The 26780-nt window shown below is 42.5% G+C and overlaps 1 protein-coding gene across 1 annotated transcript in view; it reads right to left on the minus strand.

Moving 5' to 3' along the window:
- SERINC5 (serine incorporator 5) overlaps window positions 1-26780 on the minus strand; it is a 40639-nt gene that overhangs the window by 9205 nt on the left and 4654 nt on the right. The window contains exons 2-9 of the mRNA XM_054652765.2: window positions 18387-18554; window positions 12010-12188; window positions 11603-11685; window positions 8626-8719; window positions 6833-7044; window positions 6000-6095; window positions 3266-3392; window positions 1615-1681 (exon numbers count right to left, since the gene is read on the minus strand). Coding sequence (XP_054508740.2) covers window positions 1615-1681; window positions 3266-3392; window positions 6000-6095; window positions 6833-7044; window positions 8626-8719; window positions 11603-11685; window positions 12010-12188; window positions 18387-18554 — 1026 coding nt within the window. The remainder of the gene's footprint in view (window positions 1-1614; window positions 1682-3265; window positions 3393-5999; window positions 6096-6832; window positions 7045-8625; window positions 8720-11602; window positions 11686-12009; window positions 12189-18386; window positions 18555-26780) is intronic.

Consider the following 26780-nt stretch of genomic DNA (forward strand, 5'->3'; position numbering starts at 1 on the left):
CTCAGTGGGTTCACAAACTCAGGAAAAGCCAAAAAGTTTATTCTTTCTCAAAAGACTGTCTGAGACTTTATGTAAACTCCTTATTCTCTACCTCTTTCTACTCTTGTTGTGCCAGGTCTCACCTGCAGTGCCAGCCTGCCTTATGCTGGGGCTGTACTCCCATTCTGAAGCAAGCACGGGGGTTCCCTTCAACATTTTAGCCAGTTGTAATGTAGTCCTGGTATAGACTGGAATTAGCAATGCTGGCACACCCACTCTAACCCCTAACACAGCTGCCTCCAGCAGAGTTGACAAACCCTCTCAGGGCTGGAGGCAATCAGAGTGCAGCTGTTTGCTCTTCAGCAGTCCTTTCTTTGTATTTACATTTAGTGGCTCTTCTACACTATTTAAAAGCCAAAAATCCAGAACTAATCCAGTGGGCAAGTACTCTGGCTGACGAGATGGACCTTCCCAGTGAGGGGCCACATCCCAAATCCATGCCGTGCCACAGGTCCCAGCCTTCCCACTGCTACTCAACAGGGCACAGAGCCACACCTCTGGCAGAGCCTCCTACAGCTGGCAGAGGAGGTGCAGGGGCACAAGGGGTGGCTGTTTTCTCTGCAGTGCTCCCTGTCCTGTCCCTCAGCATGGGGTGGGAAGGCAGAGGCCCTGCCAGGACCCGCCTAAGGCAGGCCATGCCAGGCCTGTGCTCCATGCCCAGCAGGCAGTGAGGGCTGGGCTGGCACTGGAGCCCTGTCCAGCCACAGCATCCTGCCACAGGGCAGCGCCCCGGCACCCTGGCACTCCCACACTGGAATGCCTCGTGATTCCCCATGCCCAGCCACTGCAAACACCAAAGGCCTCAGCAGATACCTCTGCGTTTTTGAACTCTCACACTCTGATTAAAGACTTGTGAAATAGAAGCTAAAACTGCAGATGCAAGTAATACCAATGCAGAGAGAGCTAGGGGTGGAGACTTATCTTCCAAACACACACATATATTTGAAGAGCATCACTAGCAAGCCTAAGCAAGGGGAAACTATTACTTAGCAAAACCCCACTGATTTCCCAGAGTTTTCTGAGTGTACCCAGGACAAGGAAGTCAAAGTAACAGGTAGGTCGAACAAAGAAACTTGTAGAGCTGAAACAGGGACAAGAAATACAATCAGAGATTAAATTATAGGCAAAAAGAAAGGAACTACCTATATATGGAAATAAAACTAAGAGATAAGAACTTGGGATCTTAGTTGCTATGAGAACAAAGGCAAACAGGACTGAAAATGTTCAAGAACTCCTCCACTTTTTCTTCTGGTAGCTTTCCAGCACACTTTTCCCTTAAATGAGAGGACATGAGCTCATGTCGAACACAAGATGTACAGGAAGTCTGCAGGATGCTGAATAAACTTCAAGAGTAGAAAATAGTTTCAGTGCATAAAGGCACCTCCATGGGACCAACACGACCTACAGAAAGGCCAATGTGGATAAATGTTCTGATGAGTCTATACCCAGAGGCACATAGCATACATGCTACCAAGAATAGCTTCTCTTTTCAGATTACTGGCCACACAAACAACAGCAATAAAAGCATGGGGAAAAGTCTACACAAAAAGCCTGTGTGAAAAAGCAAGAACTCACTTCAGTTTCAGCTGTTGCATATATTCCTCTCAGTGCCTCTGAGCTTGCACGTGTTGTTGAGGTCAAACTAGGAGGAAAGAAGACAGTGTCAAAGCCCTGGGCATAACTATAGCCCCAACAGGGGAACTCTTCAACATCACAGCAAACATAAATAGTCGACTCCCATGTCTCAGCCAAGCATTTGCCTGGATGCTATCATCAAGCACTAAGTGTGTGAGAAGTTTGTCCTGCACTAGGTAGAAACCAACCTAGCAGATGGCCACTGGCCAGCTCAGACTGAATCATGAGCTTAAAAGTAGGTCACTCCAGAAAGGTGATGAATTCACCATCTGACAGCAGCAAAATCCAAGTGCTCCAGTTTGCAAGCCAGAACAGATCTCCCCTGCTGTGCACAACCAGTGCATTTATACTCAGTTCACAGCCATCACTTTGGCTCAACATTTCTGTAAAGGCTTTGCCAGCAAACTCACAGGTCTCTGGCAGTCTATTTTAGAAGTAAATTACCAGCCACTCTTGTCAGTGTACCAGTTCCTAGAAATTACTTTCTTGCATGACTGCTGTTATCTGTGGGGGAATCCTTTCTAATTTCTTCTGATAGAAAACACTTCCTCCCCTGTCCTGCTCTTTTAGGATGTGAAATGCAAACTTCCTGTTACCCACAGGAAGGCCTTGGTGTACACACTGAGCCTTGGCAAGCAATGCTTCAAAACACCCCCCTTGAAGGTATTCTTACCTCCCCAGCTACATGGTACAGTTCAGTGGCAGGCTACATTAATATTGTCTGTGTGCTAAAACACCTCCCTGATGCACTGTAAGTGCCCTTCTTATGTGAACTAGATCCATGATATCCATATTTATCTACTTTGTATCAGAACAAAATGGAACAGGTGTATTTGATAAAGAGAAGAATAAGTCTCTTGTTTTCACTTTACAAAAATATGAAGGGGTTTCTGAATGTGAATTTTGAAGTGGACTGATTCAGTAGCAGAACCTGCTCAAAAATCTGCAGCAGACTGGCAGTGCTGTCTCCTGGCAGGCTGCACAGCCAAAATAAATGACACACCACCTTTCAATCACCAGCAACTCCCTGTCCCAGAGCATAACTTAATTTATTGAACTGAGCTGCAATAATATAAGATGAGCATCAAAGGTGAGCAGCACAGGAGTTTTTTAGAGCAGATCAATGGCAAATCATGATGGCAATACTGTGGTCATCATTTTTTCAAAGGACACCCTAAACCCTCCCAACAGTTTATTTGTTTTAAAGACCTTCGAGGACAGTCATAGCCTCTGTCAGGAGGCTACGAAAATTTCAGATAGATTTTTCAGGTGAATGTAACTGTATAGAGTTTTAGAGTTTAACAATGAGCTTACTTGGGATCACAGACAGGTGGAATTTCTTTCCCTCCGCCTCTAGAGAAATTGCCCTATTTGATTTTAATGAAATATATTTGTTTCAAAAGTTGTATTATCTTATTGAAGATTTTTAGCTAAAACACCTAAAATTCTGAAGCTGAGGAAAATACAAACCTTCCAGCTCAGCTTTATTCCACACTTCTCTGTGACTTTTCATGAGGCATGCTATAAGCCTTCACTTTTTGGACCACAACATTGAATTTACAGAAAGGTAACTGCAAACTCCCAGACTTACCAAGAATATAAAATGCAGCCAAACAGAATCGTAGTACCCAAGCCAGTAACCAGGTTTTCATCTCTGTGCAGGCCTTGACTGAATTCAGGTACACAGATTGTGATATTCCGGTTGTTTTCATCCAGGACTTCACAAACAAACAAAATAAAACTAGTTTGCAGAGCTCATTTCATTCCATTTTAAAGCAGTCTTCAGACTGAAGGCTTTAACTGAATTTTTATTATCTGACAGTAGGTAGATAAACTTCAGCTGTTTCTGTCTAGTTCTTAGAAAGATCACGGAGGAAAAATGGGTAAATCTGGCCTAGGAGACTCTGTGTTTCAGACAAAACAAAAAATGCAGCTTAGTAGAGTACTAAAATTTCCTGTCTGACCACAACAGGCAAACAAGGGAAAAAACAACTGTTTTGTGACCTAAGAAATAGGAAGTTGGAAGTCTGTCAACACTTCACCCAAGGCTACAAAACTATATAAGACCAAGACAGTACAGACCTCAGACCAAAAATCTCTTTGACAGCAAGGGTGCCTTGAGGACAACTATGAAATCCATACACAGTAAAAAAAGGTGGTTGGTAGTTGCCCTGTTCTCAGCCAAATCAATGTTAGGTAAGTTCATGGCAAACCTGAGTAACAGGGCTGGGACCCCACAGTAAGTACCAGCCCCTCACACATTCTCTGGCACATGCCACTGTGAAAGCTGATAAGCAAACCTGGAGTCCTTATCACACAGACAGGCAAAGAAGGAGCACTTCTGAGAGCAGATGACAACTGTGAAAATTCTCAGGCATGGGAAGACAAGGAGGTCTGAGAGTGTGCTTGATGCATACTCTAACAAATGCAATAACCACACTTGCAATATATACAAGAAGAATTAGAACATTCACTTAACTGCTCAAGACTTGTCTGTGGCAAGTTATATGAAGCAACACAAGGCATAGGATTTAATTCCACAAATTACTTTCTTCACCTTCTTCTTTTTACACTGTGGACAGACTTTTGATGTCTTCTAAATTAGACTTTATATTAATTCAAAACACGGCTAAAGTTCCCTAAGTAAATTTTACACCTAAATACTGTCTGGTTTACTTCCTAACTCTCACATGCATATCTGTACCTACACAAGTATGACAGACTTTTTCCCCCACCTCTCCCCTTTCTTCTTGAGAGGTCTCTGTATAAACTTTTCCTTCCTGTCATTGGACTTATTTTCCTCTAGCTATTGTTGTTTCAGCTATTGAACACTTAAAAGTTGGGCAATAATAAAGAACGAGTGTACTAACTGAAACCAGAAAAATCTTCTCTAAGTGAAAATAATGCTTCCAATGCTAACATAGGAATCTGACATTTATTTGGGTAAAGGAAAGTTTGAATTGAGCTGTAAAGTCTTGCTCTGGTTTTGCTGTGTCAAGAACTTCAAACTCTAGTGAGTTCCATACTCCTGAACTGCAATACTAGTGGCTGAAAGGCAAGTGGAGTTCAAGAGCTCTGCTGAAGAACAGCATCATCTCAGCTGCAACATAACTCTGAGACACAACTCCAAGTCCTTTCTTTGAATATTTCCTCTCAAAACTAAACACAAGTGGTACTCAAGTTTTTGCTTCATTAGGAGTCCAGGCCTACCCAGCAGACTAATTCTAGGAGGAAAAAGTGTCATATTAGTATCCACTTTGATGGCCAGCACATGCTAACTGGACCTTGTAAACTTTGGAGCTGATCACCCAGCTTCTTCCAGAGGAATACAAGAGCCACTTGTTCCAACCCTCTCCTATCATGTGACCTAACACATTATGTGTTTTGTCATATTCAGTATTAAGACAATGTGTACTTGTCACAGGAGGAATAGACTACGAGACTTTGGGAAATTTGTTCACAGGAAATGGTGCAACAGATGCAACTCACCCAAGGTAAGTAAAGTGCCCCTAGACCAAAGCATTCAACATCCAGGGAGAGTGCCAATTGCACAGTCTCTTGGCTGCACAGATTTATTGGTACTGTTTGCAATTTTTTCCGTGAAGACCAAACCCAGCACTTTGATATCCCTGAGTCTGTTAATCCAGGTTTGCTAAATTCTTGCTTTTAATACACAACATGTTTAAAAGCATTTACATTGTGAAAAATGTGTATTTTATGATTGGCTTTTTGCAATTATTAAAACTAATATTATATGTGTTATGTTAGAAAGTTATGCCGTATTAATTTTCTTAAGCTATAACATAATGTTAAAATAGAAACTATGCTATGTAAGATACTTTTTTTAAAGAGAGGAATGAGATACTCTGACTGAAATAGCGGCCACAGGACACCTAAATCTTTCAGAGAAAAAGAATTTATTGCTTCCTTATCAGAAGGAAACTAACCTCTTCCTGCCTCGTTCAGCCCTGAAGAGTCAGGATTAAGAGGAAAAAGTTGACACTGACCAGACAGAATCCTTTGTTTGAATGGAATTTATGCATCATGTATGACATGTATGAATATGCAACAGATTATTGTTTTTAAGGGTTAATCCTCTGTTAACGTGTGCCCTTTTTCGGGCTTGTGCTGCCCAGAAAAAGATACCCAGACCGTCCATAACTCTTTGCTTTTATTGTCTCATATTGTCCTAATCCTAATTGTCCACATTTTTATTACTCTAATTTTATTACTATTTTTATAACCATTTTATTACTACTAAACTTTTAAAATTTTAAAAGCAAGTAACTGGCATTTTTACATACATAAAGCATTAGATAACTTACTTGTTTCTGGTGGTTTGCTGGATAGTGCTGAGAAAGTGAGGTACATGACATAGCAGCTGATGACTCCTGACTGCAGCAAGCCAGAATGGGGCTGGCCTTTACAAGAGTGAGGAAAATTAGTTATTTTTGTAGACACTTTAGCAAAGTGAAAAAGAAATTGATATCCTTTAAGGAACAGCACACCAGTATCTTTTTTTTTCACTTAAGGCAGTAAGTGTTTGAGGCAGTTTAGATACAGATCCACTGTCCAATAAAGAGAAAAGTCTATCCTTTAGTTCTCCACGCTGTTTTAGGAAAGCATTAGTGATTCCTGTGTAAGTAAAGAATCACCTCTGTGCTTCTGCCAAACGCAGCTGCTTTTCAAAAGCTGCCACAATAATTTTATTTGCCTGTAAAATCTCTGTTGCAGTCACTCTACTATTTTCAGGCCCAATGTATGCAAGATACTAAGAGTACACAAAGTATAAAATACTGCTGTTGACTCCACCAGGCCCACACTTTACAAACAATAAATCCCAAGAAGTCGAAAGTAAATAGTAGAACAGTAGTGAGTTTGGGAGCTACCACAGCCAGACCTAGGTAAATTTCACAACACAGTGGCAGCTATCAGCAGGTGGGTGTTCTCTACACTATGTGCCTGATGGCACACCCAGAACGTCTCAAGCCTCTGTAGTTTCAGCAGTCAGGCTGACAATGAGCGACAGCACTTCACAAGGTAGATAAAAAGTCAAGAGCAGCACCAGCTCTGAACTATCATAAGACTTTGTGCCCAGACATGGCTGATGCCTCCGGGCACAGCAAAGCCCAGGAGGAGAGCAGGCGCGGGGACTCACGGTTCTGGACGCAGGGCGAAATGGCCACCAGGGACACCAGGAGGCACAGGCCGCCGTTCACCCCGATCAGCACCTTGTTGTGCAGGCAGCCCTCCGGGCGCGTGTAGAACAGGGCCATGAGCACCAGGGCTGCCACGGCAATGGAGTACAGCGTGAGAGTCACCAGGGCAAGCAGGCCATTCCACACCTGCTTGTGGTTGGCACCTGCAGTCCTGCGGAGAGAGAGACAAGCATCCTATCTTTGTCTTCCCTTGCCCAGAACATAAAATTCTAACAGCTGAAGAGTTCATATCCTCAAAGACAAAAGACAGTGTTTCCTTTCCCGAAGCATGCATGCGTCACTACACCAGCATTCTTGCAAGGTTCCTACATATGAAACAGAGGGAAACATTCCTTAGCATCAGTGTTTATCTTCTGTACTACCACAATCAGTTCCTTCTGATTATAATTTTAGCCCAGTAATTATAATAATTATAGCCCAGTGCTGACTCCCAGAACTCCCAGGAGTTCTCTGGGATCAGCCCATCAGCATATCTCAGCTCAATACTTCCTCAGCAGCAGCTCCAAGTACTCCAGGCTGGGCAAGCAAGTGGTGCTCTCCACACAATGAAACCAGAGGTTTATTGCTCATGGTATAGCCTCTCTTCTGCTCATTGTTCTACCTTGAAAGTTTTACTACTCTTTCACTCAAAAAGCCTCCTCTCCATTTGAGTCTAACCACTGGACTCCCTCAGCTAAAGAGTGGTTCATCTTGTTTTCCTTTCTTCACCTTCCAAACATCTCTTGCAAAGCCCACCAGGGTTTAAAAGGAGCAACTAAAACAGCTGTTTTGAAAGAATGGGCTGTTTTGTAGATGGAAAGTCTTTTCAGTGGGGTTTTTTTCCTGTGGTTTTGTGGAAACAGGACTTATTTTAAAAGAATATCTAATGTAAAGAGAGCTAAAGTTAATTGCTGGTGCTGGAATTCTTTCATCCACAAAAAACCAGCTACAGTAATTAGCACTAAAAATATCTGTGGTATAAGGAGTTCTCACCTCTTCCTCTCTGAAACAGGAATTTATCAAAGCTGAAGGATTGCTAAAACTCTTTCTTAGTGGGTATTTTAATTAGAACAAGAAAGAGCTGCAAGAGTTTGTAGAGGAGGAAATGTGAGACAGAAAGGGTGGAGGTGGAGGCAGGAGAATACATGTGAGAGGAAAACTTAAATATTTTAATTTGATGAGAGGCGAAGGGCTAGGACAGTAATAGAAAATATACTTGAACCAAAAATGTACAAAGTCAATGCCTAAATATTTTATATCCAGGTTGATAAAGGAATCTTGCCTATTTATATGACAAGAAAGAAGTTGAACACAAATTAGCAGTCTTCATTTGAGAAAGAAAATTGACGTGCATTAAGCTGACATAGACAAAGCAGGATTTATCAGTTCACAACTTTGCACACGGTTTCACTATTACATTCTGCAACTCCAGTTTTATTCTCTTGCACCACTCCACTTAGCAGATGTATTTTCATATAAAGCATATAATAACTTAAAAGTAAGAAATTTTTGCATCCCGAGACACTACTACTTAATGGAAGCCAAGCAGTTTCAGGTAAGAATAAATCAGCAGAGTAGAAGTGAGCAATGAGGAAACATTTCTGTTGGGGAAGGAGAAGGTAGATGAATCAAATATGAACAGCTCTGATTCAAGTGTCTTCTTTCAAAAATTACATCCACATTCTTTGTTACAAGGAAAATATTGGTCAGGAGTCCAGAATTTTAAGGAAATAACTACTTTCCCAACACATACCAATTTTTATTCCACTTGTGTGCGAACTCAACCAGCAGGATGAGCTGAATGGCAATGAAAAGGAACCCTCCTGTTGCTCCTACATAGCGCCAGGCTGCAAGGCAGAGAGGCAGAAAATAGGTCAAACGCCTTTCCCTTGAGATAAAATGGATTTATTGTCTATGCAGTGAAGCTGTTAATGTGGTTGAATATCTCAAGCTCACAAATATAGCAGGAGATTTCAGATGAAAGGCCAGCTCAGTTAACTCAAGATTAGCTCCCTTATGAATTCAGCTTGCAACCTGCTACATTTTCAGTATAATCATGTCAGGACAGCTACTGGGTTTCCCTAACCTAGAAAATTTTTGTGGAACCTATGAGTTACTATGTTAAGACAGAAAATACCGAAACCTTTATTTGTGACTGACAGAAAGGAGGTGGTGTGAAGGCTTTCCACAGGAATCTAAACCCTGAAATTGAAGGTACTGGAACCCAGTCATTACTAAAACGGGCAATTTCTTCCCCACTAGATTCCAGTACCACAGAAAAACAAAGGTGGGGTTTATCTATTCACAAATGCTGTTCCAAGCCACTCCCAAGGAACACTTAATATTCACTGACTGGTTTTAGGACAGGTTATTTGGGTACTTAACTGTTGACCTACATATACTGCATTTGGGTAGCTGCTTGGATGTTTTAGACAACATCCAAGATTTCTTACATGCAACATCAGAAGTGTCTGAGGAAATACAGATACCTATTTTAATTTTTAGCTGTATATACAGATTGTGCTGCTCTGCAGTACACAGCCTACAAATTACTCCAGGTGTGCAACTGATTGCAGTGAAGAAAAGACCAAGGAAGTGCATCAGCAAAATTCAGCCATTTCCTTCCATTGTGCTTTCCTTTTGAAAAAAAAGCCTGTGTAAGTTAAGTGGAAGAATGGAACAGTCAGGGCTCATTTCCATTAGCAGTAGATGTAGAGATTTTTTTTTCTTACTCCATCATAACCTCATTATTTAAAAGCAAGCAAAAATGTCATTGTCTGGTTTGCTAAACATATTGTATACACTTGACAAGCTTCTTCAAACATACAAAACAAAAAAAACAGATGAAGTTATTCTGCAAAAAGGTACATAAAAACAGGCAGGGCACAAAGTGGCATGTGTATTCGGGAAAGGGAGAGTAGGAAAGGTCAGATCACCAATGGAGTGAATAATTAAGTAGACTCTTCTGATCTCCCTCTGCCACGGTAAACTGCAGACATTTATGGATCAATCAAAATTAAGATCAGCATAGCCAGGGTGGATTTAACACTACAACCCACAAAAACCTACTGCTTGCACATAATCTTCCCTCCTCCATGATTAACAAACTGCTTGGGAAACATGGCAAGAGATTTTATTTTTCAAGAAAAAAAAAAAAAGCAGTTGGGAGAATGACCCTCTCCCTCTAAAAATAACCCAAAACAAAACCAAGCAACCAAAAGACAGTGTTAGTTTCTTGAAACGGGGGAGAAAATCCCACAAACATATCATACCCAAACCATCTGTAAATTTCAAATTCAGGGGCAGACTAGAGGTCGGTTTAGCAGGAGTTGCAGAATACAGCTTTGGAGTGAAAAGTCATGAGCTAGTTTGGGGAAGAAAGCTTGTTATGCTGTATCTCCAGACTACATTAGACTGCTGTTGAGAATCAGCACAGAAAAATTCTGTTTCTCCTTTTCTGCAAACACGTCAGTTCCTCAAGACGTTTCACCATGACAAGGGTCATTTGCAAAGATGACAGGCAGTCTCACCTGCTCACGAGTACAAGGCATTGTACTGCATCTACCTCTAATCCAAACAGAATAGGTCCTAAGGACAAACACATACAGCCACGCCACAACTTCAGAGAGGACATGGAAGAGAGCCTCAAACTGAGACAGGGCCAAACAGACAGCAAAAGCAAGAAGCTGAATTATACCTGTCAGTGGTTTACTTGTAGTGGTTTTTACTTTAGTTTCCCAGAGTACTGTGCTCTTAGTCTGCCTGCCCACTCTATTCTCTTCCCCATGTTACTCCTCCCTCCTGCCCTTTTAAACATCCTGGCTAGAGCAGATGGGCGTTGAGAACAAGGTAACCGAGCAAGTCTTTGTGGAAGCAGGCACCATACACAACTGCTCCTTTGCTCTACTGATCCCATCCCATTCCCCATCACCTGTTCAGACCCAACAGCTTAAGGGCTTACAAGGACCTGCAAGATGTACTTAACTACTTAACTGCAAATGTAGGAGAACAAACTCATCTTGGTATCACCAGGATTTTTGCTCCTAGCCCACAAGATTTCTGTGACAAACTCCCCTCCCAGCTGGCACTTCAGGACTGGGCTAGCACCAGCATGCCTGTGCTGTGCCAGCATTCCTTCCAAAACTGGAAATGCTTCTGATATGGCATCCTCAGCAGAGCACATGTACCAGGGCTCAAGAACTCTAATTTTACTTTACTGCATGTATACCTCCAACCTGAAAACTAACAACATCCCAAATTCTTTTAGGGCACTGCAAGTTTCCAGTGCCCAGCAGGTTACTGTGCCTCCTGGAGCACTGGCACCTCTGCACTGTGCAGCCTGACTGCTGCACTATGCCACAGCTACCCTGCACAAGCCAAACTAATAAGCAGCTCTGTGTTCTTGAGTGAACAACTCCTTCTGCACCATTATAGTTCCATATTTCTTAAAGAATTGGCAAGAATTCCTGAAGAACTGCTGCAGTGGTATCGTTACCTACTACTTTGGCCTGCTCTTGGTCAGAAAAAAAATGCTGTTCCCTGCATATTCACATGAAGACCATGTAGTTTGCACACACAGTGTTCCCCCCAAACACTGGTTTTGCATCTGGCCTGTAAAGGCTTTACTTGAAGAAACAAGGCAATATTCATGTTGATCAGACTACTCAGATTTCTAACCAGTCACAAGATAGTAGAGAATGAAGCAGACTAACAAAAATAAGAGGACATACCATTGAGGAAAGTGTCCTGATCAGGAATGAAGAAGGCTCCTGAGCACATTGCTGCCAGAACTATAAGTTTAATAAGCCAGAATCTGTATGAGAGAAAGAAACCATCTGGTTGTAATAGGAATTAGACATGTTCAGCTTTAGTACCTCAAGAAATCTTTATTTAAAGAGTAACGAGGAAAAAAAACCCGTCCTTTGATGACTGATTACCACTTTACTTAATTTTCACTTGACCACATTATTTCTAAAAATAAGCAAAGTGAAGATTTTTGAGTTTTGGGGGTTTTTTCTGCCTAGTACTACACCTAAGTAGAAAGTTCATGGCACAAATTTGTGAAGGGATGTTAAAATTAGAGTGGAGATGTTAAAATGTTAGATGTTAAAATTAGGCAATCAAATAAAAAACTCACCCATTATGAATGTATGCTCGGCAACTTTTGCTGTTGTTAATTTTGATGGTGAACAAGAAGAATAAAAAGAAGAAACAGGCCATTCCAAAACAGACTTTGTACACTGCAGAGTATCCCACCAACTTCTCACACATCTCACCCGCCTGAATACCCTTGCACATCTGCTTGTAGAAGGGAATCTGAAAAGCAGAACACATTATATATAAACTGTTAGAAAGGACACAGAGCACACATAAGCACGTCTGTGTCTGTGCAGCACTGACTTTTCACTGGCTTCATTTAATACCTTTGACTTTTGATACCCCCTCAGCCTGGATTTCAGGGTTCAGGGGATATAATAAAATCTAAAACATAAGGGACTGAACTCTTCCAGAGCCTTCTCTCAATTCTTTACAGATCCCTTGGAGAACAAGTCCACTTTCCTTCAGCTCTCCTAGTTCATGCCATTACTGTTTATTCCCTCACCCTAGGGACCTTCTCCCTTCTTCCCACGCTGTACAGCAAGAGACTCTGATTGCTTCAGTAATTCAGCTGACATGAGACACACCAGGGGCTTGTGCTGCCCTGGCTGGAAAGGCAGACTGAAACACACCCAAGTGTCACAGGGGCAGCAGCCACCCTCCTCTCCATCACAGCTTCTGACAGGGAGTTGTGCCAGATGACCTGATTTTGTTTTAAATTAACAGAAAGATGGAATATTCCTGCCTCTCTTGACTCATTAAATATTTGCCTTTGAGGCCTTTCCCCGCAAAGGGGAAAACAAACAGCTGCACATTCCGGCTTCAGTTGCACCACATGAATATGATGCTGGGTGCTCAGAGAAACAGGTCTGTGTGGCCAGGACCCGCTGCTGTGAGGCACCTCTGTGTAGACATCGGCTCCTCACAGCCAGAGAACCATTCAGCTGCACAGAAACACAGGAATTTAATTAGAAAACCACTATCCATTTCAAAGAAAAAAGGGCCTCTCTGTGTGCTTACAGCTTTCAGCTAAGGCTGGTAAGACCAGTTGAACAGCATTATTAAACCCTCTGGAGTTGACTGCTGCTATCTGTGCAGGCAACTGGAGGATAGAGAAGCCAACATGCAGCAGGAACAAATCAACAGCTATGGCAAAGGAAACCCCTTTATTCAGCAAGCAGGTCAGTACACAAAGCCATAACAATGAAAGAATAACAAGGTCTGTGTGCTAGCCATCAGACAGCATTCCCAGACAGGTAGAAAGTCCTTGAGATTCAGGAAAAAAGTGACAAACAAGTAAACTACCAGCTTCCAGCCACCAGGCTCTGAAAGCCTACCTCTTTCAGCAGGGTATACAACTCCAATCCATGTTCCAGGACTCCAAACCAGTCAGGGGCTCAACAACCCTCCTGGCAGTTTCTCAAAAAGAGGAGCTCACTGCAGCACTTGTGTGCCTGAGCTGAGGGTAGCAAACCTAACTACAATCTGGAGCTGATTTTTGGTGGGCTAGAATCCACCGAGGAGATGAAAACTGCTGTTTCATCTGCTGTTTCATCACCAACAGCACAGCTCTGTGGTGTTACAATAAGGGACTCAACCTGGTCCACTCCAAGCTGCTCCTTCAGCAGTAACTCAGAGATTAGTAGCCACTACATAAAGAAGCTGGACATTAAAGTAGCTGTGGCTAACCTGCATCCAAGAGTTTTTGGAAAGCTCCTGAGAAATTGTCTGGAGCATCAGCAACACTTTTCCCAGGTCTTGGAAAGCAATGAAATGTCAGACTGGGAAAGCATGCCAGCATTCAAAATAAGCAAATGGGTTGAATGGAATAATTATGAGAACTCTCAAAGCTACAGTGATGCCAGGGCAAGCCAAGGGGCCACAACAATGCCAGGGAAAGCAACTGGGCTATCAATTAATGCTTTCCCGTTTTTTGCTTATAATAACCATCACTCAGGAAAGGCTAGAAAATGGCATAATATTGAACTAAAAATATTTCTGGGAAAATTACTTATTTGTTTGACATCGATGATAGTACTTACCAAGGAGACAGATTTTTACAAGATCTGTTCACTTTACTTACAAGACTTTCAGAACAAAACACAGCAAAACAAAAATATTGCAGAACTTGATTAACTGACTAGCTAATTGGAAACAGATCTATGGGTAGCTATAAACAGGCACCTTCTTTAATTGCATAGGTTTCTACAGAAATCTTGATGGGATTTTTGAACCTATACATTCTTTCCTCCTGTAAGTATTAACTTCATTACAGGTCTGGCTGAGAGAAAATGGATGGATTCACAAGAACAATAGCTCAGTTTGCCCTACATAAGCAACAAAGAGTTTAGCCACCATGTAGTATTCATCACACTAAGCAGTAAAAAGTGATGGCCACGGAAACAGTCCCATGAGACTGAATGGTCTTTTAGGAGATTCATGGTCCTGAAGGAACAAAACAAGAATAAAACCAAACTCTTGGAGACCTTAACAGGTACAACACACAAGCACAGTGCTGGGTACAACAGGACTGGTGTAATAAAAACAGTATGTTTTTGTGAAAGGATGGTCTACTGCTGGGAACGATGTATCAAGACTTACAGTGACTTCATTGATAGACAAAAAAGATTAATGTTTTTTCAATCTATATCTCTGAAACATGTTCAGCTGCTGAGAAGGCTGTCCACCCTATGTGCTTTACCATGCTGGGTACTTTTGATAGCCATTAAGTCACATATTTGTTATTTGCCAAGATACAGTGAAAGTTACTTTTGTACCTTTAAAAGCAGCAGTAGTTAAACTCTTTGGCCTTGGAGCAGAGGACAAAGCATTCTTGTTGCAGAATCTCAGTATCTGCTCCAATAACACGAATGCCTCAGCTGCTGTGCAAGCAATGATGTTATCACAGCAAAGCTGGCCATCTTCCAGCACGCACTGTAGCCCTCAGAGATGATCAACATTGGAGCAGCATCTACAGAAACACGGTATCCTGAACTTGCTCTCCTCTCAGTGCAAGCTGCAAGCACTCAGAACCATCGTGGTGCCTGGCCAGCCCCAGGTGGGGTCTGTCAGCACCCGAATGTGTGAGTGCAGGAGTGTGGCAAAGCACATCCCAGGGGAACAGGAAGGGAGAAGTGTGCAGGAACAGCCCTGGAGGACCCTGCTTCCATCTGGATGTCCTCATCCAAGGAGGGAGAACATGGCAGGCAAACTTTGTTAAGGATGCATGAGTGAAAATCTACGTAGGTGCGAAAGCAAGGGCAAAAATCCCCATGTAAAATCACCTGTCTTGTGCAGCTGAGAAATTAAACAAACCAAGCAACAATCAGATCAGAACACACCATCATGAATCTCTGGCTAAATTTTTATCAGAAACATGCAATGGGCATCTGCACTCAGAACCCTTATTTTTGGTCGCATATTTGGTGTTTAACTTGCAATAATGCAGCTAAGGGCCAAGATATAAACCTAGCAGGGGAAATAAGCCTGAAAGTATGTTTTGCTGGGACATGTGACCACCTTGTACTGAAATGCTTTCACACAACTAAACTGAGTTTTACTGGTGTTCATTTTCCTGAAAATGTATTTCTTATTTTTCTTTTCATTAATTAAGTAGGACATGGATGTTTTCAGACTGAAACCACTAGTTTTGAAAGAGCTTTAACATTAAAAATTTAAATTAAAAAAAATCTAAACATTGTTTACATTGTTTTGAGAGACCAAAACTATTTTTTCCCTTTTCTTCTCTAAATTATCCTTTCCAAGCCTGTAAAATGCAATTTTTTGCTTCAAGAGAACACATGTGAGTAAAGCTGCATCTGTTTTTTTAAAAAACAGCACAACTGGAAAAAAGAAAAAAATATATGGATCAAGGTATACAAGTACAATATGCAGTGTAACTTCATATTGGTCCTTTCTGTACTTCTGTCCCCATCACTGGGCTCACATGTCTTGATTGATGAATACCAAGTCTTTTGCCTTGATATGCAACATTGCTCTTGCAAAATATATTTTACATTTTACTATCTGAAATTTTTCTGCAAATAACCATCAACTTCTTCCCTGTTCCTCCACTGCCTCTTGCTTCTTTCCCCAGAGGTCTACTACTGTATATTTGGGAACTTACAGCAAAACAACCAAAGAGAAAAAAACACCTCTCACTGACAAACGAGAGATTCCTTCCATGTAAGATCAGCATGAGTATTTGAACTGGTAAAGGAGACACATGTTCCTAGCCAAGATTACAGCTCCAAAAAGGACTGCACTACAATTTGAAATTTGACATTCTTTACATAAATACAATTTAAAAAAAATCTTGATTAAAATTAATCAAAATCTGTTTTCTCTCCAAAAAAAAAAAAAAAAAGGAGAGGGTGAGGTCCCAAAAGTATCATGCAAAGCATTTGCTTACAGTCTGGCTTCAGGAGCTGGGAGTGTTCCATGACCCGGCCAAAAGCAAAGGAATCAGTAAGTGCACAGCACTTCCAAAACACAGCTCATCACTGAGAAGCTGAGACTGGTTAGTATGAGTAAGTATTTTCAAGGTGCACTCTATCAAAACTGTGCTGAATTAGCTTCAGGGTTCTTTGAACTCTTAACAGCCCTGAACATAATTATTAAATTAGAAAGCACATAAAGAAAGCCTACTTTCAGATGGTCCATTTCCCATTCAAAGACATCAAATGCTCTAAACTAAGACAGTGATTATCCTTCCACTTCAAACTAACAGCTACTCTTTGTGCCATTTCTTCCCACACTGAGCTTTCAGGACTATAAACTGGAAAAGAAATTTGGCAATACTGAAAAGCATGTTGTTGAAGACTTCTTGAATCACTTCTCTGTTGGATAAAGAGTATTTTTTGTTAGGGATACAAGCTGCATTAAAACCACACTACTGATGGAAAAGAACTTTATGAAATTTGGATATAAGCACATAATTTGTCTCCCACACACTTAAGTTCCTTGGGTTATTCACTTTATTGCCAAGCTAAGCATCTAGTAAGTCAAAGCAATTCCTGGCAAGCAATTTCAGCATGCACATGTTGAACAGTTTTTAAGTCACAGCTTACAGGCAAGCATCACGTCTGTCCCGAGTGCTCCTACAGGGTGGTCATCAGCTTCTGGTGGCCTGGGGTAAAATGGGGCACTAGGATAACTCATGCAAAGTGCTATTAAATGAAAGAAAATTAGGACAGAACATACAGAGAAGGTACAATCAGAAGACAGAAAGGTCACAGGCAGCAGAGCAGAGAAGCCCCCAGTTAGCCTGCTATAAACCCACTGGTTCGTCTGTGTTGCAGGAAGGGGGTGCTGCCACCAGCTCCTTCATCTGGGATGCTCTGGTTGTTTCAGAGACAACCAGAAGTCAAGTGCAGAACGTAACCAGGGCATCAGCTTGTTCAGCAACTGGTTCAATGAGGAAAGAGGTCTTGCTGTGCAACCTCACTCTCTTAGGAAAGGGGCACCAAACAACAAGATGCTCCCACTGATGGAAGCCTTCTGAGCCTCCAGGACAAGCACATACACAACTGCCAGAGCAGGCCCAATGATGCATTTGATGCATCTTCATTTTTAAGAATTAAGCAATGCAGCCCTTGTTCCTTCTAGTTAAAAGCAGAGTTTTATTATTGTAGTTGGTAGTGGTGAGAGAGAGGATTTGTGCTACTTGGGTGGCTTATGAAGCCAAACCAAATATGTGGTACAACAGGACCAGTGTGTGAGACAAGCTGGCTGGTGAACATTTAGCTTAGGAAAGTTATATTAAGACTCTGAAAGAAACTTGAGTTTTAAAGTCTAGCTTCAGCCACAGCTCCTTTCATGCTTTTGAAGCTCTCTAATTAAAAAGACAATTAGAGATGAACAATATTTGCTGTGGTTAGAGGCCATGTGAACACAATGACTCAACACACACTGAAGAAAGCCCCTTGTAGAGGCTCTGCAGTATTGTGCTTTGCAGTAGTCTGTCACACCAGGAAGGCAGAATTAAAATTGCAACACTTGAAGAATTATTTTCTAATTTGCTGCTTCTGCTGCTAAACAAGTTGCCAGAGACAAAAATCAAGGTTAGACTGAACTGCTTTTTCTATTAAAACAAGTTCCCCAATACTATTCCCTCCTGTGACAGTGGCTGCATAGCAAACCTGGGGTGGGTTGACTGCAGCAGATTTCTGCACCTGAGAGGAAGGATGCTAGGCCTTGGCTCTTCGTGATGTGAAACATGCTCAGTGGGTGAGAGGAAGATGTGAGCATGGAAAAATCAAGAGATTGAGCATGGAAAATCATCCCATCGGTGTTCTGAAGTGGATGGGTGGAGGAAATTGACCACCTCTTCTGAGGGAGCACCTCTGTACACAAAGAGCTGTGGAAGGAGTCCCGTTTTCTTCCAGGGGCAGCAGTCACCCCATCCCTGCTACTTACATGAGTTTTCATTTCGTTAGCTACTGTTGTGGACATCATGACACAGCAGATGATGGTCACCAGGATGAAGTAAAGCGCGTACATGAAGCGGGTGCTGGTTGACTGCTTTATCTTGGGGCAGCATTTGCAGCACAAGGAACAAGCAGCAGTACCACAGCAGCAGGCCAGCTGAAAAGTAAGGCAAAAAACACAAGTCAAAAATCCACCCAAACCCTCCATCTTAAGGTTTCTATTGCAAAAGTTAGACAGCTGGGAGACTTCCTGCAAAACTCCAGAATTTCTCAAGTCCTCTCCTCCCAGCTGAGCAGCATTTAAGTGGAAGCAGCCTGTCTTGATTATCAAAACTCACTAGTTTGAAGCATATCAGTGTCCAGCTTTCCCTGATTTGCTAAGGATGAGAGACAGATTTCCCTGTGTATTTTATTTTTCTACCAGCAACTGAGGGTCCACCAAGATAAAATCCATGAAATATAGCAAAACCCATGTAATTATTTTATTCAACAAGGATAAAGGTACTGAATAAATCCTGAAAGGGATCTAGATTGAGATTCATTATTTTCTTGCTGTCAGCAGTATCATTGACTTTCAAAGAACCTGGATTCACCTTCCCTGCCCTCTACTTTTAGAAAAGTCATATATAAAACACAAAGGTGAGCCTTACTTATATACATAAGGCAGCACTGTCCATGGCTAGGCCCTTCCTTGCAACAGGCAGCAGCTCCATATGGTTCCTGTGTGTGCTTAACCCACCAACCATGACCACAGGAGGGATTTTTGGACATCAGCAGGCAGCCAGGAGCAGGGAGCCGCCCTCCCAGGTCTCATTGCTGCCAACCCAGAGTAACCTCACCCTGCTACACTACCATTTTCCAGGCACTCCCTGAGGCTAGGTATGGTGAGCTGCCAGAGCATGGCACTCCAGCACACCAAGGCTGCTTCTTACTGGTGCTTCCTCGTTTTTGGAGGGCCCACGGGAACATTCAGAGAACCTTCTACTTTCTGCAAGCAGTTGTACAAGGTGGATGCTTGCCAAAGACTGAAAATCCACAAGGTGCCACATTTGAGTAGTCCAGGCAAACTTCATTGGTTGTATGTGTCTTCAGGCACCCAAGCATCATGCACTGTTTCCCTCCCAGGACACTTCCTCTTCCAGCATCAAGGACTTGTCTGATAAAGGGGAGGGGGTTTCATGTGTATTGGCAGACAACTATATCTAACTCCACAGAATATCACAACCAGATTGGTTGTTCAAAGAGCCTCAAATCATTCTGAAGAAGTCTCTTGAAAAGACTCCCAGTTTATCACTTCCTTGCTATGACTATCTCTGCAACATTCAAGGTCATACTACCTGCCTCCAGCCCCCTGGAAGGGGGTGGCAGACAGGCCCTTCCCTTTCTCAAGAGCAGCTCTTGAGCTGCAGAAGACATAAAATGGGGACAGTCCAACCCAGCCCCCATGCTGCTCTTTTCTCACTTCACCACTGGATCTCACGCCAGAGAAGATGGGGCCTCAAAGCATGCAGCTGCTAAAACTGCTGCTACTGCAGAACAGAAATCCTGCCCAAAACACAGGGCTCCAGATATGGGGAATAAATAGAATGGGCTCATGTTGGCACCTAAGCTGGAAATTAAAAATACTATGTGCAAAAGCACATCATGCAAGCATGCTTTCAAAATAGAAGGCTCTAATGGCTGAATGGCAATTCTATTTTTTATAGGTAGTGAAATTACATTGCCTTTTAGAGCATCAACACAGGTCCAGGATATAAGGAATTTAAGTCCAGGATATAGGGAAGCTACAGCAAGTTACTGACTCAGCAAACAAATGCGGTAACATTTCAAAACAAATGCATACCAGAAATGTGTAATTTACCCACTTCAGAATTTTAACAGCAACAACAAAAAAGTAGTTGGTTTTTTTTTAAAAGGACCTTTTAACATGAAAGGATTTGGTATCAGCCCAATCCAAAGTATCCACAAGGAACTTGAACTGCTTGCCTTAGCATAACAACTACAGTATGGAAGTAAAAAGGTATGCAGCTTAGGCATTTGTAAGGAGAAAAACATTTTCCTACACCAGGTGCTAGAGAGCTCTGCCAGTAAAACCTCATCTACATCCAGCAATGTCTGCTATTCTACTCCTGGGTCACTGCAGCTGCTACTTAAAGCAACAAATGCTTAAACAGAATATGTAAGTCATTTATGTACTTTTCCACATTACTTAGACCTTAATGATAGTTTCTAATACTGAGCACGTACCCTAAAAATAGGAAATATTTGTGAAAAATAGCACGATTTCCATCTTGTTCCACATGCACCTCTTCAAGCACTCTGAAAAGCCATGGAAACCATAGAAAGTTGGTTAGACTATTCAGCCACAGCCTCAAATTTGGTGGTTTGGGGTTTTTTTGTGAGGGTTTTTTTTTTTTTTCTTTTTTAAACTGTACCTCTAACATTCCAGAGTAGGCCACAATGAAATAGGTGTTATCCAAAAATAAATGAGAACAGTCTCTGTTCTAAAGATTAAGATGCTGACCACAACCTACTGACCCAAGAGGTTTCAAAGATATTATCTTTGAGTGACAAGACTTCAAAGCCCACATATACAAAGAGTTCTCTGTTAAAGTTTTGGTCAATTTGGAGCTAAGCTGCACAGACACACTGATGCCACATCCTTTACTGCAGGCATGGTCCATCTTATTTCTCCTTTGCCTTTTGACTGCAGCAATGGTCTGCAAAGGGCTCAAAACTCACTGCAAGCCAGCAACAAATTTTTGTCATGTTATAAAAAACAGACTGGGAAAAAAAGAAAGTAATGTCAAAAATCTTTTACAGATTACACTTATAAATAAAAGCTGCTCCAAAGAATGGGGCTCTGCAGGAGGAAGATGCTGTGCAGTTTTTAGGACCGAGACAACCCAACAATGATGGTCTGTGAACACTACCAGCAGGCAGGCCTTGTATGCACAGGTCTGTATGTACGTACTCCCTCAGAGTCTCACGAGCACCCCAAGCCCAGGTTCTCCAAAAGCCCAGCACAGCAGCACCTGAAGGCCAGGCTGCTCCACCAGGAGTTTGTTATCCTGGTTTCAAGTCCTTCTCTATCCAAAGGCTCCCACAAGTTAGGCAGCAAGCACAGCCAGCCTGGCTCATCTCTCTCCAGCTTTACATCTCCTCACCAGCGTGAACACCGCAGTCTGACAATAATTACAAACAGTGGGCAAATATTTATGCTTTCCACAAACACTTACCATCAGCCAGCTCACTCACACTAACCCACCAGGACACAACAGCGTGGACTAGCTGCCTGCTTTGCTCCATGCTACTCATTCAGAACTCAGAGGGTACAGTGCCAACTTGCCTGAGACCCCAGAATCTGAAAGCCTAACATACTTGAAAACAGATTTGAACTGCCTGGATGATGGCTGACTTGACTGGTTTCACAACAGCAGCTGTGGAAAGCTGTGTGGGGAATATTTCTGTTAAAATATATTCAAACAGTTTCACAGCCTTTTCTTCTGGTAGCCAGGCTGGCTTAACAACCCCAGGCTCAACCAGCCGTTGTCCCAGTGACACCAGAGCTGTGGGTATGATCCCCACATAGGCCATTCACGTAAGAGCTGGACTCAATGATCCTGGTGGGTCCCTTCCAACTGAGACTGATGTGTGACTCCTCTGCCAGCTGCTCGCCCACTCTTACCCCTGCTCCAGCACTCATGAGCCCTGACAGTTCTTTCTTCTGCTGCGGGTGACCAAATCAAGCAACCTAGTGGCAAGTTGTGAAAGTCACATATCAACCCTTCTGAGCTGATGATTTACTACACATCAGCAGCAACAGTTCCACCACTTCACGTGAGGGCACAGTGCACAGGCGGAGGGGAAAGCAGAGGTGAATGCTTTGCAGCTGTCCTACACACCTTCTTCCTTCTCTGAGCAGATGTTTCCAGGGCGCTTTCCTACAGCACTCATTCAATCTGAGTGCTGTAGGTGCCTGCCAATGCAAGGAACAGTAATTTTGACATTCACCCAGTAAAGAGCAGAAGTAAGCAGACACGTAAGAACCCTAGCTCGTGCAAACCACTTTCCAAGTACCGGCAGGCACAGACACATTGAACAGCCCCATCTTACAACAGCCTGGGGAGCACCTATGGTTAACAAGAGTTAGACAGGTTAATAAAACAGGGTAAAAGCAGGCTTACCACCTTGCAAGCCAGCTATCGGTTCCCTACAATAAGTACTCTGCCAACACACACTTAACATCTGCCACACACTCAAGTCTTGATTTTTGCAAGTTGTGATGCGATCTGATAAATCAGTGGAATGGGCTATGAGAGTAATGTTAAGCACATGTAACTGTTTACATACAAGACTGAAAATAAGAGAACCTATCTTGCCTGCTGCTTTTATAGAGACAGTGAGATTTTAAGAACGTATTTTCCACATACGTTTCCAAAAATATTTCAAAGGCTTTAGAAAATACTTTGTGTAGTTATTAAAGTGAAGAGTTTCAGGATCACTGCCCAAAATAGCCTATGGTATTTCAAAATTATACAAACCATAGGCAAGTATCAAGCTTATCACAACAAAGAATTTCCTTTTGGGAGACTTCAGCAGAAATGGTAAAAATCAAAGGGGATAAGACCACAATGGGAAAAAAAACTGCATTCTTTAATGAAATGAAGACTTAGCAGCTTTTCATTTCTTCCTCCCTAACTGACAGCCTGGCGAGAGCAACAGGGGAGACAGGGGAGAATGCATGCCCTCCAGCCTGTCCACAGAGCACAGGAATGTGCCTTGCCGAAGCTTCTTTTCATGGGAGCCTACAGCAGCTTAGTTTTTCATGCATTGCTTGGTTACTTGACTACCAGCATTATCTGGGCCATAAGATTTGCAGATAATGCAGTCACCAAGCTGTTAACAGCAGTGTCTATCGAAAACACCCAAACATCTACTCTCTCAGCTGCAGGCAACATCCAAGCAGGCTGGACAGGCAAAGCAGCCAGCCCTGCATGAAAAAGATCCTGAAGTGACCACACATCCACCTTTGCTTGGACTCTTGGTTTCAGGAAAGAGCATCTACACGCAAATATTTCATTAGTGCACTGGCTCATGAAAACAAGAGGTCTGATGCCAGGTGTCCTGAGTGTTAGGAGCTGGTCTCAGACTATTACTGAAAACCGACTGCTGTTATGCATATGCATTTTCCAAAAGCTTCTTCAATGGATCACATGATTACGCAGCTGTTTGTCCCTCTGAAGTAACTAAATTCACCAAAAAGGAGGCCTTATTTTGTCTTTTGTCTGACATAACTGGCTTTCCACTGCTTGTTATTTAATATTCAGACTCACCATGTGACTTAAGCCAAGAGGCTTTGTGAACCAACATACCAGTTAATCAACTGACGACCTATTTTGAGGAGCGCATGTCACACTGCAAACTGTGCAAAATCGAAACAGATTTCAGAGAAAAGCCACGCCAGCCCAGACTCTGCCTGGGACGTGCTTTCTGGTGAGGCTCTCCTGCCCTCAGCCACCACGGACGGGGCAGAACTGCCGTGCAGCAACAAGCAGCTCTAAACCTAGGCAAGAAAGCTACACTCGGCTGAGGACGATTCGCTTCTGTCGCTCCGCACAAACATTTCTGAGTGGTGACTCAGCTCAGCATTAGAAAATAACATCACTGCAAAATGCCCAAATTCAAGTCTGCTCAACTGCTCTTGTCCTGATGATTTTGGAAAAATCAAGTCGATTGTTTAGTCTGATCTGAGTCTCACAGGGTATTGTATCACCCATCTCCTCTACTGAGCTATTTTCCATTAGCACAGACCATCCGGATTTGAGAGCAGTATGAGGAAAACTGTCCATCCCTGTGGTTACTTAAATCTGACACTGAAAAGTGAAAAAAACCCTACCTTCTAATTTGTCTGCTACAGTTTCCCAAGCACTGGGCTCCTGGTGAGGCTTTCTTTACTAGCTTAGACAACCTTTTAATTTCCTGGTCTTTTCTCCAGGCTCATCAGAGAAGGAAACCAAAACATTTACCCTCAGTCTCATTTGAAGACTTTAAGACTTCTCCTCCCAGCAGCTAAGTTTTGCAGGGTCTTTTTCCTCCCCAAAAATTTCAATTTTACCCAGTCCCTCCTACAAAACCATGGCTGTCCAGCAGCAAAGAGTACATCAAGTCACCTGACTCCTCTCTCCAGCATACAGCCACAAAGGGGTGGGATCCAGCCTTGAGCACTCCACAAACAAGGTGGGCAAACAGCTACATGGCTGCACTTAAAAAGTTGTATTTTTGCCATTCAGGTTACACCTACTTCAATAGCAGTCTCAGCTTCACCAGTCCTTTTATCTGCCCATTGCTTCTGAGAGCAATTTTAAAGATCCTCTCAAGTTAGACCTGATCCTGAATTTCCTTTGCATTGATCCCTGGACATTTTTCACTGAGAGCAACCTCTGTTGGGTGACAGGTCCAGCTGTCCTTTCCTATAATTACACATTTCACAGTTTTCTCATCTGCGGGTAGTTTAAGCTCATGCTGCAGCCACTTCTCAGACTTTCACAGCAGAGGAGATAGTAACCGAGCAACTGAAAGATGAAAGAGAAGTGAGCAGTGGCAATGTCTCACAACTGGGGCCATCACTTCATACAGAGAGCAGATTTTCTCCAGGTTAGCTCTGACGTTTGAGACCCAAACTCCAGAGGTAGGATGGCACAGGTATAACATGCCACATCACCAGGTACAGAGAACAAAATGCAGGGCAGTAACTGCCCAAGTCCATGTACCACTGGAGTGAAGAAGCAGTTAAAAATGAAATTTTCATATGCATTGGCTTAAAAGCACATAGCTGGAACAGCTGCTTTGCTTTTGAATGAACAGACAGCTTTGAGCTGTTTCACAAACATGCTGAGTCTTTAAAAGATGGTTTCAGTACTGAGTCCAAGAGGACTTTAGGATGGGGAGTAAAAAAAGAAAAAAAGACATTAACACTTTGTACAAAGAGACAAAAGCCAATAAACTGGTGCAAAGCCCTAACTCTTGCTCATCCCTTCATATTAAAAAAAATCCTACTTGTTCAAAGCATTGCTAAAGGTGTTTCAGTTTACATCAATACACACTATTCCTGAGCGGCAGGTTCAAAGTGGAGCCTGCTCACATCCTGACATTGCTTCTTGATGAGCATTTTTAAATATAATGCCTACATCTTCCTGATATAGGAAGTATTCCTGAACCACTGTTTTGCCAGTGATGGTAATAAGCCAAGAGAAAAACCCTTGAGACAGGTCTTTCCAGAAAACATGAAGAACAGTCCCTGTTAAAACTCAGGTTGATGTATTTTAGATCAGTGCTACTGGGCAGAAAGAAGAGTAAAATTTTATTTGCTCAGACTGTTAACATTTATATGCTTAAGTACTTGAGCACACACCATCTTTAATTGCTGGATTATCCAATTACTAAACTGCAAAGACTAGTTCCTGCGTAGCTACCACTAATTAAAAGGATGATGAGATGGCTGTAGGTGTGTAGGTCTCCCTTCAGAATGGGTACAGAGCCACCTCCCCCACATTCCACCACAGGCACACCCTACAGTCCCCCCCAGCTCTGGCTGGCCCAGTGCCTCACTCCCTCACGCTGTAACATGCTGATGCTGAAGCTTATCTCCGGGATAACTTAACAAGGCAGCAGGTCAAATCCCATCAACAGAATGGTCAGCTGCAGACTAAACATCTTGGAGGGCAGGCATTCAACATGCTAAGACCTATTAGGGCCTGCACCCTAATGGTGGAGAAAGAAATGGAAGCACTCAAGGACTGAGGTCCTTGAGAAGGACACAGGAAGCAACCTAAGGTCCATGTGTCTGGGATGAGAGCAGCCACTAGCTCCAACGAGACCTACGGCTTCCACCTACAGCTCAGTCTTTCATCCCTGAATTAACTAGGTCTTGTACCTAAAACTGCGAGTGCTTCCATTGCAATGAAAGCTCCAGTAACAGGAAAAACATATCCTGGAACAACCACACTTACAAAAACTAAAATAAAACTGGCAGTAGTGTTTAGATCCTTTGGCAGAAAAATAGAAAAATACTCCCTTGCCCTTAAAAGTGAAGGCCCTGCTCTTATACTGCCTTCACAGCTCTAGAGCTATGGGTATTTAAGGCATTTCTTTAAGCCCACAATACAACAACTCATGGGATGCAAGAGAAAAAGTCTAATAAAATAGGAAGCCATTGGAAATCAGGCAGAAATGAGACAGACCGTCTTTTCCCTCTTATGCAGTGACAGGGAAAGGATTCCAACCTAGAAATGCAATGTCAAATGATACAACACTAACAGGATCTCCCCATCTTTTGGTCACTTTTCCTTCCCATTTTGATCACTTTTGAATCCAGCAGTAA

The sequence above is a fragment of the Agelaius phoeniceus genome, chromosome Z (genome assembly GCF_051311805.1).
Source record: "Agelaius phoeniceus isolate bAgePho1 chromosome Z, bAgePho1.hap1, whole genome shotgun sequence".
Classification (NCBI taxonomy): domain Eukaryota; kingdom Metazoa; phylum Chordata; class Aves; order Passeriformes; family Icteridae; genus Agelaius; species Agelaius phoeniceus.